Source organism: Dendronephthya gigantea, unplaced genomic scaffold, assembly GCF_004324835.1.
Source record: "Dendronephthya gigantea isolate DGI-Jeju-01 unplaced genomic scaffold, DenGig_1.0 000061F, whole genome shotgun sequence".
In the NCBI taxonomy this organism is placed as follows: domain Eukaryota; kingdom Metazoa; phylum Cnidaria; class Anthozoa; order Malacalcyonacea; family Nephtheidae; genus Dendronephthya; species Dendronephthya gigantea.
In genome coordinates this window covers 242,054-259,006 of record NW_021163071.1, presented here as the reverse complement: position 1 = coordinate 259,006, position 16,953 = coordinate 242,054, and the positions used below count along the sequence as shown (strand labels likewise).

At 37.1% G+C, this 16,953-nt stretch overlaps 2 protein-coding genes across 2 annotated transcripts; one reads left to right on the top strand and one right to left on the bottom strand.

Moving 5' to 3' along the window:
• The first annotated feature begins 1,193 nt into the window (after window positions 1-1,193).
• LOC114530304 lies at window positions 1,194-8,369 on the top strand. The gene is made up of 5 exons (XM_028551913.1): window positions 1,194-1,948; window positions 5,288-5,755; window positions 6,202-6,558; window positions 6,901-7,203; window positions 7,544-8,369. The coding sequence occupies exons 2-5, from the start codon at window positions 5,338-5,340 to the stop codon at window positions 8,293-8,295; spliced, it is 1,830 nt and encodes a 609-aa protein (XP_028407714.1). The 5' UTR covers window positions 1,194-1,948; window positions 5,288-5,337; the 3' UTR covers window positions 8,296-8,369.
• Window positions 8,370-8,434: 65 nt separating this feature from the next.
• Window positions 8,435-15,631, bottom strand: LOC114530303 (tetratricopeptide repeat protein 16-like). Its single transcript, XM_028551912.1, has 11 exons — window positions 15,207-15,631; window positions 14,528-14,854; window positions 14,220-14,349; window positions 13,671-13,784; window positions 12,734-12,834; window positions 12,347-12,505; window positions 11,148-11,236; window positions 10,532-10,776; window positions 9,990-10,197; window positions 9,386-9,498; window positions 8,435-8,720 (listed from the first exon to the last, which is right to left on the bottom strand). The coding sequence occupies exons 1-11, from the start codon at window positions 15,530-15,532 to the stop codon at window positions 8,517-8,519; spliced, it is 2,016 nt and encodes a 671-aa protein (XP_028407713.1). The 5' UTR covers window positions 15,533-15,631; the 3' UTR covers window positions 8,435-8,516.
• Window positions 15,632-16,953: the final 1,322 nt, after the last annotated feature.

Genomic DNA, 16,953 nt, shown 5'->3' with positions numbered 1-16,953 from the left:
TAATGAAAATGAATGATTGATTGTATCTCGATTTTTCTAAAACACGATGCCGCTTTTGGCGGAGACGTCAAAGTCATATTTCGGGCCATAAACCAATCATTAAATATTGTTTCCAAACATTCTCATTTTTTAATATGGCCTACGGCATTGCCACGCATGATGGAGCTGATTTTTCTAGAAATCACTTTCATGGGACTTGGTATAGTCGACTAGCTATAATGTAACAAAATGCATGCATTAAAATCTAAAACAATAACTTGACTAAACTCTACCTAATGCCTGGTTTCCATTTAGTTGTGAGTGTCGGGAACATGTCAAGATGACTGACGTTCCACTGCTTGGATTCCACTGCTTGGGTTCCGGATTCAACTCCTTAGAGATTCGGTTGGATTCCGGATTCCACATTACTCGTGGATTCCGGATTCCAATTTATAACTTTCCAAGTTGAAGGCAAATAACCGCTGTTTGTTGCATACAGTTTTGCCCATATTTGGCAAATATTTTGTAAGAATATAAACACGCAAAAAAAACATAGTTACGTCCGTAGATATTTCATAAAATGTCAAGTGAGTAACCACTCCCATACGGCCATACTATCAATGGTCACTCCGTTACTGAGCGTAGAAATTCTTTTCTCAAATCGCTGCTGCTTCCAAAACATCGGATTCCGAAATCCAAAGGAAAAAATGTCCGATTCCGGATTACCTTACATGGGCCGACCCTGGCTATAAGAGGTTGACATACGGACTATTTCTCATCGGTGAGAATGACCTGTTCAGACAATTACGACTAAATAGAAATTGGAAACCAGGTTCAAAGCAGACCTGTAAGGGCTTGCAGTTTAAAGCAAGCAAATTAACGTGCTGTCGTTCAACATTTGATGGATGATTCAATACTATCCCCGGTCCTTGTTTGGACACATCGTTGCATGGCGTTATGTTGAATACAAATGATTGGTCGTAATTTTGCATGCTGAAATTATATTATAAGTAAAATTAGTAAATTGTAGGTACATCACGTTCCTACAAGCTAATTTACTTACAATCTTACAAATACTTGGTTTTATAGACATGAGCCGTAGGCAATAAACTTTTACACGCGCCATAAAGTTGTGTTCATAAGATATATCTCAGCAAATGACTCACTTCATCCTCCATAGTAATGACATAGTCAATGTCGATTGTCGCAGGAAATTTCCTCCAATTGTGGAAGCTCTGGATCATGGTGGTGATGCATGAAGAAGACTTTATCATGTTAGGGTCTACCCCTCATGTACCATCACCAAGTCATAAGTCCGAGTTCATGACATTGTATGAAATATTCATTAAAACGATAGCTTGTAAGTATTGGATTTGGACGCAAACAAAGCATTTATTGACATACTCGGATCTCGCAGTATACCGAAAGCTAATCGATCAAGTTAAATCTCTTACATAAAGCGATAGTGTGTTTACTATTTACCTAAGCATTTCATTATGGCAACACATTTACATACTGAGGGCAGCTTAAGTCAGTCGAGTGGGCGTAAGATCGGCAGATAGATAGCAAGATTATTTTATCACTATGTGAACGACCTTGCAATCATTAAAGACATTGAAAGGGACGACGGTTTTGAAACACTGTTAAGGTCATTGGGTACAAGTGAAACGGAAAGGAATGAAGATATAAAAAGACAATACAGTGGCAAATTTGAATGCTCCCAGCTCTTATAGCATCAACAATTTGTCGTCATGCAATTTTAATTAGATAAATATTCGCCAAAATATTTCTAACTAGCGGTCAACCTCCAGCTAAGTTGTGGGACATATATGTACACATGATATGTGCTCCGAGTGTTCTATCGCTTTGTCTTTGGATCAAACATACATTGGATTTCGACCGCTTGTTACACCGGCCAGGATACGACGTACATTGCAACGTCGGAAATGATGTAAACTCAATGTCAAAGGTAGATATGACTGTAGATTTGTTTTTAAAATTTGGTATCACTATCAGCCATCCGACTGTGATCTTATAATCTAGGTTACACTTCACAAGACTTTCTGATAATTAATAATAATGCCTTGAAGTTGAATGTTTACTCATGAAGGATTTAGTAAGACTTGTTTCATCGTTTCCCGGCGTCTCGCGACGGGGTGTTTTTAAGTTAGATATGCAAGAACAAGACATTATAAACTTTGCTAAAACATTTTCACTGTGTTTCCCGGCTAGTCATTAATTAAGGCAATGTTTGGACACTTATGAAATGAATGCATAGCATCTTTTGTTTGTTATTTTCAAACCGGCGCTCTCTTGAGAAATTATAGAAAACCTGATAATTTAGTTAGCCCATATAACACTAGTATGAAAAACGTGTGATGGTTTGTGGCATTGCTTGAGAACTCCTAGCATATGTATTATGCATATGTAACGGTAATAACGCTGCTTCTGATAAAAAATAATCTGTTAGATTTTATTGGCTTTCATTATCAAGACTGATGAACGCTGAGATTACAGTTCTGATTTCTCGGCTTTTTAGGACTTAATCCAGTAATTCTCTACTAGTTATACTACAGGCATTTACGTTTGTACGGTAAAGGCAATCTTTGAAGTTTAAGGATTAAAATTTGAGCAGTGTTTGTGTACCCAATGAGTATTAACGCTTAAATCAGATATTATGCCGTCATACTCAAGTATACAATATTGCCAAAATATCTATACTCTTTTTCAAAACAGCATCGCCATGAGGGCACAGCATAGTTGTCAATATATTTTCGTGAGTTAACGATATAATCCTTCAGACAGAATAAAATAGAAAAAATCTTCTGTTTATTTTACTTTTATTAATGTAGATTATCACGGCTGATCAGTATTTGCGTTGTTTCGACTTTTAATAGCTTAACGCGTGACGATTATTCATCCAGTTCTATATATAAAAACTAATTTGATCTGAATTTTTGAGACACAGAAGTGAAAATTTTCTGGCGAATCTGAACGTTTTTTCCCTTCTGAGCCCGGGAATAAAGCATGCATATGAATAAAACTACATCGCGATACTACCTGTTACATGCATGAACTGTATATATAGATCATGCACATTCATAGATTTTTAGCTATTTCTTATACAGACATTTCTGTTCTGAGTGTTCTCACACTAGTTAAAAATGCTTGTTCAGACACGCTCGTTCCTTAGATCATTAATCAATGTAATAGTCCCTATAAATACTTTCAACTTTTTACCACTTCCTAATCTATTTACATCGGAAGAAATTTGATGTCTTAATGAGCCTGTTATACAGGCCGTGCAAAATATAGAGCGACGTGCTCGAACCCAAGCATTCCTCGTACAAAAACGAAGCCTATATAAAAGTGCAAGTGTATATATAAATTCTTTCCCTTTTTCTCACACGGAAACTACGACGAATTTGAGGTCCTAAAGAGCTGGGGTCGGTTATATCAAGCCCGTTTAGCTTAAACGGTGGATAAGTCCAAAATAGAAAGAAAGTCTATCGTTTTACTAAACAAGCGAACTAAATGTTTTTTACCTTAATACAAAGATACTGTTTAAAACTACATATTCAGTACATAATATTCAAGTTGACTCATTCAAGAGAGACATAAGAGTGTTATTTAAATTTGGCTTTGACATTGGCCCCAGTTCTATAGTTTTCGATTATCAGATCTGGTTTTAGAATCGTTTGCAATTGTATATATAACGACATCCCCGTATAGAACCAGTGAAAATTTAATTCATTTCGCCGGTTGACAATTGAATAGGGCCGGCGAATTCAAACAATTCACCTCTCTCAGGGTAATGTATCTTTGTTAGCCGCGCGTTATTGAGCAACGGTTAGTAGCAAACACTTATTAATTTGATAGATTTACTATATTTATTCAGATCTCGGACATTAAAATTTTCAATACCTTATTTCCTACAAAATTTGACCCGTTTCCAAAGCAATCTGGTATCGTGCAAAACAGGTCAGTGTAAAAGAATCGATCTGAGGCGTCACTTAGGCGCGATAGATAGGCTTTCGTCAAATTCAATTTACCGATAGATATTGATTACTATTCTAATAACAGTTGACAGTATGCTGCTGTAATGAGTATTTCATTTAGTGACTTAGCGTTTGTCTACACGATCAGTTTCCGACAAAGGAGTGTTATGTATATACATGGGGACCACAACTAGTCTAGTGGTGGGATAAATAATTCACTCCAATTGAGGAATAATTGGCCACTCATGGCACAAAGCTAAGACATAAAAAGTCTCATTACTGGTGTTTGAACTCGACCAAACCATGGAGTGCCCCAAATGGCAAGTTTATAAAAAAATGCCGACAGTGAGACGGTTACGAAGAATGCAATGGAACGTAAATTTCATGAACCCTATATCAATGCAGTGTGCATGCACGTCTATAAAACAGCGGTCACTAAACTTGCTTTATGTGCACAATTCCCTAATGACCTCATTGTGACTTTTCAAGCCGTTTAGACAAAAAACACGTGCATCAAATTGAACTACATTATAATACAAAGGGCATCCCAAACATTGTGAAACAGTAAAAATTGTAGTCTTATATGTATATTATTATAAGTACCGTGGTGGAGTTGTTTGTCTTAACTTTATCTGATTACGTGAAAAGGATAGGAGTCAATTCAATCGTTAGGGTCTATGTATGCATTCAGTTCACAAAATAGTATCGTCCTGTTCTCATCCTATCCCTCAGCCGGACAGTTGGAGTCAATCCAATTTTGTTGGACACAATGACGTATGGAATATAGCACGGGGTGCATGGTATTCCTATTAGGGAGATTTAGGTCGAGGACGCGAACGTCAAAGAGGACGTGAAAATGGCGAATAAATGGGGTAGCATGTCCATATATAGGCGTATCACGCCATTTATTCGCCATTCTCACGTCCTCTTTGACGTTCGCGTCCTCGAGCTGAATCTGCTTATTAATTGTAATTCAACAAACGATGAAACCATTCACCAGAAATGAATGGATTGAAATAGATTCTGTACATATTTGTATTACGCGCGGAAAAAATCACCTCTTTCGGCTTAAAAACGATCGACTGTACCGCGCGAGAATTCTGTTATTGCAGGGCTATATTTTCCCAATTTTTTGTTGGATTTCATTATTTTTGCTTACTGCAAAATTAATATTTAGTCTACTGTATGGAATCAGCTTTTGGTGCGAGGCTGCGCCAACCAACCTCTCTCTTTTTGATGCAGTTCAGACAAAGACAGGCAAAGCAGCCAGTATGAGTTTATATAACAATCTTATGTATATTTCTTTCTAGTTTTCTAGATGAGTGTTCAAAGGTTTGACCAATGAGGCTATATATGGGATATGTACATTAAACCACTGCAATATATTATATTCATATTCTTATGGTATCCTGTTTTACGTATGGCTAGTAAAGAAGTCGACACAACACACATTATGGACACTGAAACATTGGACGAAAATAAAACGAATTTAAAAATGATAAAACATTTAAAGAAGGACTCCAATTGCAAAGTTAGTGATATTCGGTCAGACGAAACACAAACAAGTATGACAGAGTATATTTCAACAGACGTCTGTCTCATATTTCTGTGTCACCTTACAACGAGGAGATCTACTGAATGTGTTCTTGCAACCACTGCGTTATTTTTCTGGAAAGTGAGCGCATTTCCGGTAAATTGTATTTCAAGTGCTGATTGCACACGGGAAAATGGAGCGCGAAAATCAAGAAGTGTCTCGACAAATAATGAATTTGATAGAGGTAAAATTACAAATACTACTATTACTATAGGTCCCATGCATAAATGCGGCTGCAGTAAAGTGTTTTTATGACATTCTAATATATAAGAAAACCTAGAAATAAGGCAATGAATTGGGTCGACCGTTCCAAACACCAATTGCCATATATTATTCACTATTCAGTACAGAAAAAAATTTATTTAATGCTGATATAATGTTGACCATCATACACAGAATATACTTATGATGAGTGAAACCTGTTATGCTGTACGATTTTTAAGCAACTAATATTTTGTAAAAGCTTTAAACCTTCTAAGTTTTTGTATAATTAATTTGTGCCAGAAAAGAAACATGATACCAAATCTTAAACTATATTTTAAACTTTAACGTGCGTACACGTACGTGCAAGAACACGATAGCAGAAAGCAGTTCTTAGGGTATGATGTACCAAACTTTTATCTTATCCAGGAGAGTGCGAAAAAGATTGGTTTAAGTTTGATGGCAAGTGCTTCCAGCTTACGAGAGAGATCATGAACTATAACTTAGCGGATAAACATTGCCAATCTTTGGAATCAGCACTAGCTAATATAGAAACCATGGAGCAGAACACTTTTGTCAGGAATCTGGCTAATAACTTTGGCATATCTGGCTATCTGTGGACCGGCGTGAAAAGGTTGTGCAAAAATTGTACACGGACTGTGGCAGGTTATATGAATTGGTTGCCAAAGCAACGGAGTGGCGTAAGCAAATGTGTGACGATGAATCCAGATGGCCTATGGCAAGATTTTGACTGCGCATATATGTTCGCCTTCGTTTGTGTAAAAGGTCGGCACATTTGTTAATATTTTTCTCTTAGTAAATATTTCGTATGGTAAAAACCTTATATCAATTCGCAACCGGATAGAATAGATATCGCTATAGTAGCGCAATGTCGATTTTAAAAACACTTTTTTACGAATTTAAATCGTTCAGGAAAACAATTTTAAAATGTTTGTTATGTCACAACAACTAGGCGAGGAAGTTCTTTATAAGCTGGCCAATCCTCACTCCATGCAACCAGTTTTAACATTGCTATTGTAGTATTTCATGAATTTTATTCTCGATCGACATTTCCGCCATCTTTTTATACTGAAAAAATTGTAACCGCATTTTTTTATTCCTATATAGTCCTGAGAGAGACTTACACAAAGACACAATTATTGGTCGCTCTACTTGTACCAATCATCTCATGTCTCACGATCGCGATATCATTCACTGCGGTACTTTTGGTCAGCAGTGTCCGGCGGGTAAATCAACCTTTTAAGGTGGCAAGCCGTTACCGGAGCACGAAGAAAGAACGTAAACCTACGACTTGGGTAATGGTCGACATGTTACGTCGAACTTCGCTAAGTCGGAGAGGTTCGCGATTGAAACCACAGCGCGGTTCTGCTCCCAGTATCGAGATAACAAAAGCTGCTGAGGACATAAACGGTACGGAAATATTTCTACAAGTTATCGAGGCAAACAAACACATTGAAGTTTTCAATTCACAATTTGCGAACAAGATGAAAAACGATGGACAGTTCACTGAACAGAAACGTATTGAAAGCCTCCATGGCCATTAGGGTAGAGCAATAAGATTAGAGCTTCTTTTTCCCCAAATAGCTAAATAAGAGGATTGTCCACAAATCGTTAATTGAAATTTCAATTTGTTTGTTTGTTTGCCTCAGTCTGGGCAATTCGTGAGTCGAATTATGTTTGTAAAAAAGATGAGATTGTAATAACATTTTTTGTGCCCTAATGTTTGTAATTGATATACCAAACTCTGCAGGTAAAGTAGTCTCCAATGGTGAGGACAAGAAAAAGCCTTGGTATAAACGAGGAGGAAATGAAAATAAAAAACTCAAAGTCCCTGAGGAAAGAAGGCGGTCAAGCAACTCCAGCTCAACTGGAAACTCAAGTTTATACGAACTGCTTGCAAGGCTCAACAAAATGGAGTTTGAACCTCCAATTGAAACAAGTTTCACTGAAACCGATGAAGTAAATAGTGCAGAAGCCGGTATCGGCACGATTGAGAATATACAAATGAAACAGCTGAGTGAGAATAAAAATGGACTCAAACCCCAATTCATCGAAGATGATTGTGGACTGAGCGGGAGCGACAAGCAACTTGTTCAAAAGCAACAAAATACTGATGATACCGTACACAGTCAGGTCTCGTTTCGAAACATGGCTTTTAGAGATTCCGTGGTTAGTGTTGAGGCAGACGGTAGCGGGATAGCAAAGGTTATTTCAGTACAACAGGTGAACCAAAGGGATTCGATGACAAAGTTGGAGAACATACAAAATATCACGAGTGAAGCTGAACACCATGAATTAGGTTCACCTGAAAGCCCGTGTACTTCTTCACATAGCTCACGTGGCGAAAAAGAAAATGAAACAAGCGGAAACACGCAGACAGTGAGAGCAGATGTGCATCAAGTTTCCGATAGTACGATTATTCCCGCTCGAAATGGGACCGATAAAAAACAGACCGTCAGAAAACCTTCAAAAGGCAAAGTAATATGGACATATAGTTTATAGAACTAATTTATATTTTAAATATATTGTGTATAAATGAATAGAAAAATAAACGCATTAATTATGAACGGATAAAAAACGCGCATCAAATTTCTTCCCACCCCATTTCCCCTCTGTCCTCTACAACGACTAGGCTGTAGAAACAGGATTGAACACAGAACGAAAACTTGGAACAAAATATTATGCTGCGTTTATGGAAGAAATAGCATACATACTGACATTGCTTACGCTTGCATAAATGCGATCCGTTTTGTACCAACTTTAATTCTCGTCCTTTGATTCAGGATAGGTTTGCTGCCACCTTTCCCAAATTTATAACGTTCTGTTGAGACGCTGGCTTGTTTGTCGATTGTCTCGCTTGAAATACGAGGTCCTTTATATTCCAAACTTTTACGATCATTTAAAGCTTTTTTCACCTTTTTGGAAGACTAAAACACAACGTGAGAACATTTTATCTACCATAGCGGTACCATATCACAATTTACACCACAATGCTAACCACTCCATACTTCATCACATCATATTTTACCATACCATACATCATCACACCATATTTTACCATACTATACTTCATCACACCATATTTTACCATACTATATACTTCATCACACCATATTTTACCATACCATACTTCATCACACCATATTTTACCATACTATATACTTCATCACATCATATTTTACCATACCATACTTCATCACACCATATTTTACCATACCATACTTCATCACACCATATTTTACCATACTATATACTTCATCACACCATATTTTACCATACCATACTTCATCACATCATATTTTACCATACCATACTTCATCACATCATATTTTACCATATCACATCATATTTTACCACACCATACTTCATCACACCGTATTCACTACGAAACTCTACAATAACTACCATACTTCATCACACAATACCGAACCATACCATCACACCATACCCTATCAAACTTCACTATGGTATCACTATGCCATGCCACAAACAAACTACACCATGCTAAACCGAAAAAAAACTGAACCAGTTGATATGCACGAGGCTGTTTGTAAAGATAAATGTGTATAAGTCTACCAGAAGTCTAACGTACCTGGAATTTACTATCAATATGATTGGAATGAAAATCCTTCTCTTTCAGACACAATTTTAATTTCTGTTCATTTATGGGTGGTAAAACTGACCTTACAGCAAGGTCTTTACTACCTGGAAAAAACATCAAAATAATTAGTATCCTAGTTACCAAAATCTCGATAAACTCGAAAATTTTGCAGCAGAAAGACAGGAATGAACGGTTGTTGAACACGCGGCTGTTAGTAAAAGCCCTGTTACACGGTGCAATTTTTCTTGCAACTTGCAATGCAATTCTACTTCTAAGAGATGTAAATTAATGAAGAATCTTGCAGAAGAAAAGTGCATGAAGTGTTATAATAAACACAAAAGTTTCGTTGTTCCCAAATATACATCTCTCAAAAGTAGAATTGCATTGCAAGTTGCAAGAAAAATTGCACCATGTAACAGGGCTTTAAGTTCCTGTCATCACCAAACTAAGAAATGCCAACCATTTCGGGGAATACAACATTGATCAAAGTAGATTGAGCTTCGATTTTGAGCTATTAATCAGTAAATTCAAGAGCCGAGGCACTGTCACTATTTTACCATCTGCTGCACGATAATACTTAGCGTAGTCAAATTACCTTTCATAGAGTAGTTACTCCACAAAACAGGAAACACTTCACTGATCGCTTGTTGTACGGACTGTGCTACAAGAATCCCAGTTGGAGACTGTAATATATCTTCGATAGATTTGTCTGGATAAAGTCTCGAAAATAACGACATAATACTCCGATTACTTGGCTCCAGGCTCAAACAACACGTCACATCATATTTTGCTCCTTCATAGTCCTGTGTACAGAGATAAAATTTATTCAACGCTTCAATCATGCATGTCAAAGTAACTATTACCCTCAGTGATCAAGCCTACCTGATCTATCTAAAACAGGCCTCGGGAAATAATAGATCATGGACCAGTTGTCAAACGCTGTATACCTGATCGTGATTTCTAACCATTTTAAAATGCTTGAAAAGCAATAAAATTTAAAGAGCTATCCAGCTTTGGTACAACTGGCCCCAGATCTTAAAAGGTCTCATGTTATTCACACAAGAGAGAGACGTCTGGTAATACTTATTTTGGGTTTTCATCGTTTGGGGAACAGTGACGCAAATACAGAAAAAGTACCTCTAACATGTATCTTGCCCGAGCCCGCGACGTGTAGTAGACAGAAACCTTCGGATTGTACTGAATCGCTAAGTCAAAATACTCGAAAGCTTGGACGTATCGTTTGTCAGCATAACTAAGTAATCCAAGTTCATTATAAACCACTGAAAGACGAACTTTGACTGAACAATCCTTGACATCTATTTCCAAAGCTTGGTTGTAGTCACTGAGAGCGAAGTCGAACTCGAACATTCTGAAGAAACAGTCTATGGATGGAAAATATGGTTGATCAATAATTATTCGCTATTTCATCTTTTTCGTGTAGTCCAACGAAAATTATGGTAAAGAATGGACCACTTGCACAATAGATCAACTTTTGATTTGAGCATCAAACTGAAAGGAGTTTCCGAAAAGAACAAACATTGTGCTCTTTTTAGCTTTGGTGATTTATTTCCTTGTTGTTACCTAGATCATAAGTGGGTCTATTATCCCATACCAGCACGGCAAAAAAAACAGTAATTACCATCCTCGTGCCCAGGTTTTCCGCGTAATAGGTGTGCGAAAAGCGTGGGAACGAGGACGAATAATTGCGTGTTTCTTAATACCGAATTCTTATATAATAATTTTGTTGTCTAACCTCCTCTGTTGATATACAATCCCTTTTCATTCTTCTCTTCTTTTATTGCTTTGTTCAACAAAACGATTGCTTCTTCATAAAATGCCTTACTACAAAATCGATACAATAACATTAATGGACAATTCCCGATTACATCATTGACTAGGTTTTTCAACGGAACAAAAGAAAAAGAGCATCCCAGATAATGAAAATTTTATACATTTTTCCATTACGTCCCAAAAATTGATACCTTTTTTCGCGAGCATATAAAAAACTACCTAGTCTCAGACTATATTTTCTGCATTTCACAATCGTTTTGCAAACAAATCGGAATTATACTACATTGGGGATACTTTTTCTAGCTGGTAGTAGTGATTGATTAATTTAGTTCAAAACTTTCAAAGTCAAAATAGTCGCGACAGTCAAAAGATACGTCATAAGCAGAGGGTGTATAAAAAAACGGAACACTAAAACCTGGTTCACGCGAGTGAAATAAGCATAAGCAAAATACAAAAAAAAACTTTTCCTCCGGGGTCAAAAAGACAAAGGAATTTTCTTTTGTCCGAGGTTCGCTTATGCTTGTGCTTATATGTCGATGCTTATGTTACAACGCTTCATTGCATTTCTTTGTTTTGCCTTTTGTCTTTCCTTATGCTTGTTCTTATTTCACTCGCGTGAAACAGGCTTAAATATTCATGAATATTCCATCTTTTGTGATCGAATGGGAAGCGATACATCTTGTGCAGGGTAAGTAAAAAACTGATGTCTATGTTCATATATATGCAAATTTTACCACATAACGCCTGCAATTTGACAACTGAGTTGCCTAAAGATAATCATTCATTAATTTAAAAGATAAACCCCCTTTGCATTTAAATCGCATACGAAAGATAATACAATTATAATCACTTCCGCCTTTTGAAGTCACAAGAGAATTGTCGCGGCAAATTTGCATATCAGTTTTTACGTATCCTGAATAAGGGTCTGCTCGCACAATCCAATTTTGCCGGCTCCAATTCACTTCTGATGGATGTTTTATAGTCTGTTGACTTGCAATATATATGGGCGCGAATCAACTGAAACTGATGCAATACAGCTTTATTAATACAACAGACGAAATTCCATACGTCAGAAGTGAATCGGATTCAACAAAATTGGATCTTAAGAAAGGACAGTGGATAACAAGAGCTTTAGAGTATAAAAAAGCGTGCATTGTTTACCTAAAGCACTCGACGGCAAAATCGTTGTAACAGAGCAACAGCTGTCTTTGAGCTTCTTTATAAACTTTGTGAGAGAAATCATGATCTTGTTTATCCATAGCAACAAGATAATCGTCAATGGCAGAGTTGAAGTCTGACAACTGACGGTGCAAGGCTCCCCTGAAATTATATCAGGAATACAGAAATAAGAGCTTGTACAGTTAAAACTCTATACTAAAATGAATTAAGACAGTTATTAAGACACTGTAAAAATGCTCGAAGGTCGTAGGGCAAGCCTGTTACATTTTCTTAGCTTTGAAATCGTTCATTGTACCATATGGGCTGATTCAAGTCTAAAACACGAAGATCAGAAAACATTTAATGAGGGCAAACCAAAGATTTTCTCACCGAAATATATGATATTCCGCACAGCCAGGGTTTGATTCGACTGCATTTGAAAACTTCAGTAAAGCCTCCTGTGTCTTACCAAGAAGTTGAAGTTTGATGCCCTAAAAAGAGGAAATATATAATATTGCAGATCGTATCTTTAAAGCCTGCCTCACACGAGTGAAATAAGCACAAGCATCAGGAAAGACAAAAGCCAAAACAAAGAAATGCATGCAATGAGGTGTGCGACATAATTACGTAAAACTCGAAGGATGAAGTCCGCCGCACACGAGAGCTATAATTAGCTGAGCTAAAGACCTCGCGTGGTTGTTAGTTCAGCTAGTTAAGCCGGTTTTCCACTAGCGATATTTTTCGCGCGAAGCGACATTTACTTTTGTTTCAGAGCTCTCAACTGCAACCATCTGGAACAAATTGCTCAAATACAAAGGAATAAAGTCGCTTCGCGCGAAAAATATCGCTAGTGGAAAACCGGCTTAACTCTCGTATGCGGGATATGTTTCTCGTGAGGAATTCGCCCCGTGAGGCAAGTTTCTCACGTTTGCGGATGGTTTTCGGGCTGAGCTAACTGGTAACTGCCTCGCGAGGTCGTTACGACGTTAGCTCAGCTGAAGGCACTCGTGTGCGGCGGGTTTGGAACAAAAGACATTTGAAAAGAAAATCCCTTTCGATTTGTCTTTTTGACTTATACATAGAAGAAAATATTCCTTTTGCAATTCTGCTTATGCTTATTTCACTTGTGTGAACCAGGCTTTAACAACTAATTTAAGCTTTCTTTAAGCTATGATCAACAAAATCACATGGGTTCAGTGATAGATCGAGGTTTCAGTGATAAGTCGAGGTTGCAGGCATGACAGGAAAGGGTCACACGTTTATTATCCAGACAGGCGTGAATCCAGCATAAACATAACTATTTCAACCATCGTGAAAACTAAATTACCTGTTCTTTAAAAGTTTCCGCTTTTGCAATCAATACACCCAACATCATTTTGGCTTCAGAGTGATCTGGGTCCAACTTCAGGGCATCCGTGATATCGTAGTAACTCAGACTGTCCTAAAATAATCACCAACAAAATTAATATGATTAGCTTTCATGACAACCAACAATAAATCTTTGACTGTGGGTGATTAACAAAACTGTTTTTAATATGCAATCCCACTTACTATAATAACGTCAGTTTAAAGCTCTAATTTTTAGCCGTTTTTCAGCTGAGCTGCTGAACGTCATTAACTATGCATGAGCAGCATGGCCAGCAAAGGTTATAAAAAATTCATTCAAAAAAAGCAAACACTGTAGCTGATCACTGATGTGCCAGCTAGATGCAGGAACAACAAAACTATCTCACTGTATACATGTCATGAATTCAACCTTATCACCAGTTTCGGCCTCCTGTGCGTGCATGCAACCTTTTGAGAAATTTTTTTTCCCAAACTATTTTGGGAAATTTCTAATTAACATTTAAATATATATGAATACAAATTGACTCACATTTCTAAACAGTTGATGAAGTCTAGCTCTCATAATCAACAGATCAGCATTGTCATTTTCAACATTCAACCTTTTGTTGACCAAAGCCAAGCATTCTCCATGCCTCTGTAATGCTGCCAAGCAAGCAACGCTTTTGGAAAGAAACAGGGAGTGGCAAAATTTAGGTTCTTCCCAGTAAGATAATTTTGAAAAAACTGAGCAAGGGATTGTTTGATTATATTTCATATGTCATTTTCATGTTATTGGTATTCTGATTTTTATTGTTTTAAAATCTCTTAATTTAACATCCTAACATGAATAATACTAACCTGCGAGTATGGTAGCCAATTACATCTGGTTTCATTTCTGCTGCTCGTGAGAAACACTCTAATGCATCAGCATATTTTTTACAATCAAATAAACATTGTCCTTTAGTATAATATATTGATGCTAATCTTGAATAATATTGATCTTCATCAGGGTCTAATATACATGCTTTCTTGTAATTTAGGATTGCAGATTGAAAGTCACAAAGTTGTAGAAATTTCTCTCCTCGCTCAATGTAGTATTTGCATTCTGTTGGTTTGAGAGATATAGCTTTTGTCAATGAGGAAATGCACTTTATAGGATCTTTTTCATCACTACCAGCAACATAGCTATAAAAAAATTTCACATATATTTTAACAAAAAAAACATACAGCACCTTGCAAATCAAATCAGTGAAGCTTTAGGGATGAAAAATTCCAAATAATAAAATCTTGAGAGAATCAAGATGTGGGATATGATCACTTGGGCTACCATAGCGTAGGTCGAGCAAGTTGAAAAATGGGTTCGGTTTTTCCTTTTGCGTTGTCAGTTTCGTCAAACTTTCGCAGGTTGAATAGAAGGAATGGTAGGATTTAATAAAATCATTACATCTAGTGTATCTATAAAATCTAGGGTATTAAAATGAACGTAACAGAGCAAAGCATCTTAAATGATAAAGAATAAATCAACTTATCAACATACTGTTCTTCTGCTCGGCTCCATATGACTATATTTGATTTAACACTAGATCTTCGTCGCGATCTAGCTGTACTGTTTAATTCCTGCAGTTGAAATGAAGTTACTATTTGCTTCTTTCTCTCGCTCAATTCTTGTTCCAAAGCTTGAACTATCTCGCTAGTCATATCGAGAACGATGTCCTTCCTATTCGAATTTTCGCTGTCTGAAATTGTCGCTCCTTCATCCTGAATTTTGCAGCTTTTTGTTTCAATTTTCTCGTCGGGGTGTTGTTTTTTATAATCTTTTCCTTCTTCGTTTTCTTTTGTGTTGTTCGGTTGAGCTTCTGACATCCCATAAACAGTATAAGTTCATCAAATTAATATTTAAAAGCTTATATTTTTCACTTTGTATAAATTTCAATTGCCCATTTAAAAGATCACGTTTGATTACCATGGTAACAAAAAAAGTTTATAATAAGGTGGCTCCCAGTCACTGGTGGCTCCACTGGGTGGCTGCTGCTGCTCACAACCTTTGGGTCTCCGGGCAATCCTCGTCACTGCTCTGCCTCTTAATACAGGTTCTGTGGCTCTATCAAAACAGAAAAAAACCCTTTCGACAGAAAATACTCCTCCAACCAGGGCTGCCGGAGCCACGAGGAGCAGCTGCCCTCCGCTTACGAAGGCAAACAGGGAGGCCTGTGCCTTTTGTCACCATATCCTACATTCACCATAATTCCCATATGCGTGCTGATCGCATAAAACTGATACCATTAAATCTTCTGTAGCTCTGAAAATGTGCCCTTTTCTTAAATTTCGCTGTCTGTCGCTCTAAAATGCGTCCAGTGACCCTACCTACAACCCACCCTCCTCCAGAAAAAAAACTTTCAACCACATTTGTCAATTTATTTCAATATATTATTGACCATTTAAAAGTCACACTACGGTCCCCGTGAACAGTCTGCCGGTTAAAATGGACGACATGCGCTTTAGACTAATTTCATTCTCAGCGATAAATACGGAAAATATAACCATGCGAAGTTGACGAAGTTTTGTATAATTTTGTATTACGGCCGAAGTTTGTAACTAAACAAGACGCCTGTTCTGGCGTTAACTCCAGCGTGCTTTGCACGTGCCTGTCTTTAATATAAAGCTTGAAGCTTCTAAACATAAACAATGTTCATACTCATTTAGATGCCTTGCGAACCTAAAATCTAAATGTTGTTCGATCGCAACATTCAGAAGCATATCGTACTTAAAAAACTAGTATATTTCGCGCCAAAACACACTTGCGACGACGAAAAAAAATTAGAAAAAAAAACAAAACCCTAGGCGAATTTTCAACTCCGTCGCTGACGCCGGAGTAAAAAGCTTTGTGGCATTGCATCGGCATCGCAAGGGCTCGTAGACTTTAATTTGTGTATAAATTCCACTCTAATTCAATGCATCAACTTAGTCACTATTTGTTACTTTTCTCCATTGAGATGAATGCTTTTCTCTCTTCACCTTTAGCACCAGCTGATGAATATAACTACAGGGGCTGGATTTTGGCTGGGTGACCATTGAAATGTTTTGCAAAAAGCGCCTATAATGGTATTTCCACGTGGTAACGCAAGAAAATTCAAAATATAACCAAGCCCGCGGTCAACTTCGCATATTACATTTGACTCATGTTAGCGCATGTTAATTAATCAAGTTCCACGCTTGCTATCTTAGTTTTTTATTTGATATTTAATAATAAGCGTTACATGTATTTCCTCTGAAATTTGACAAAA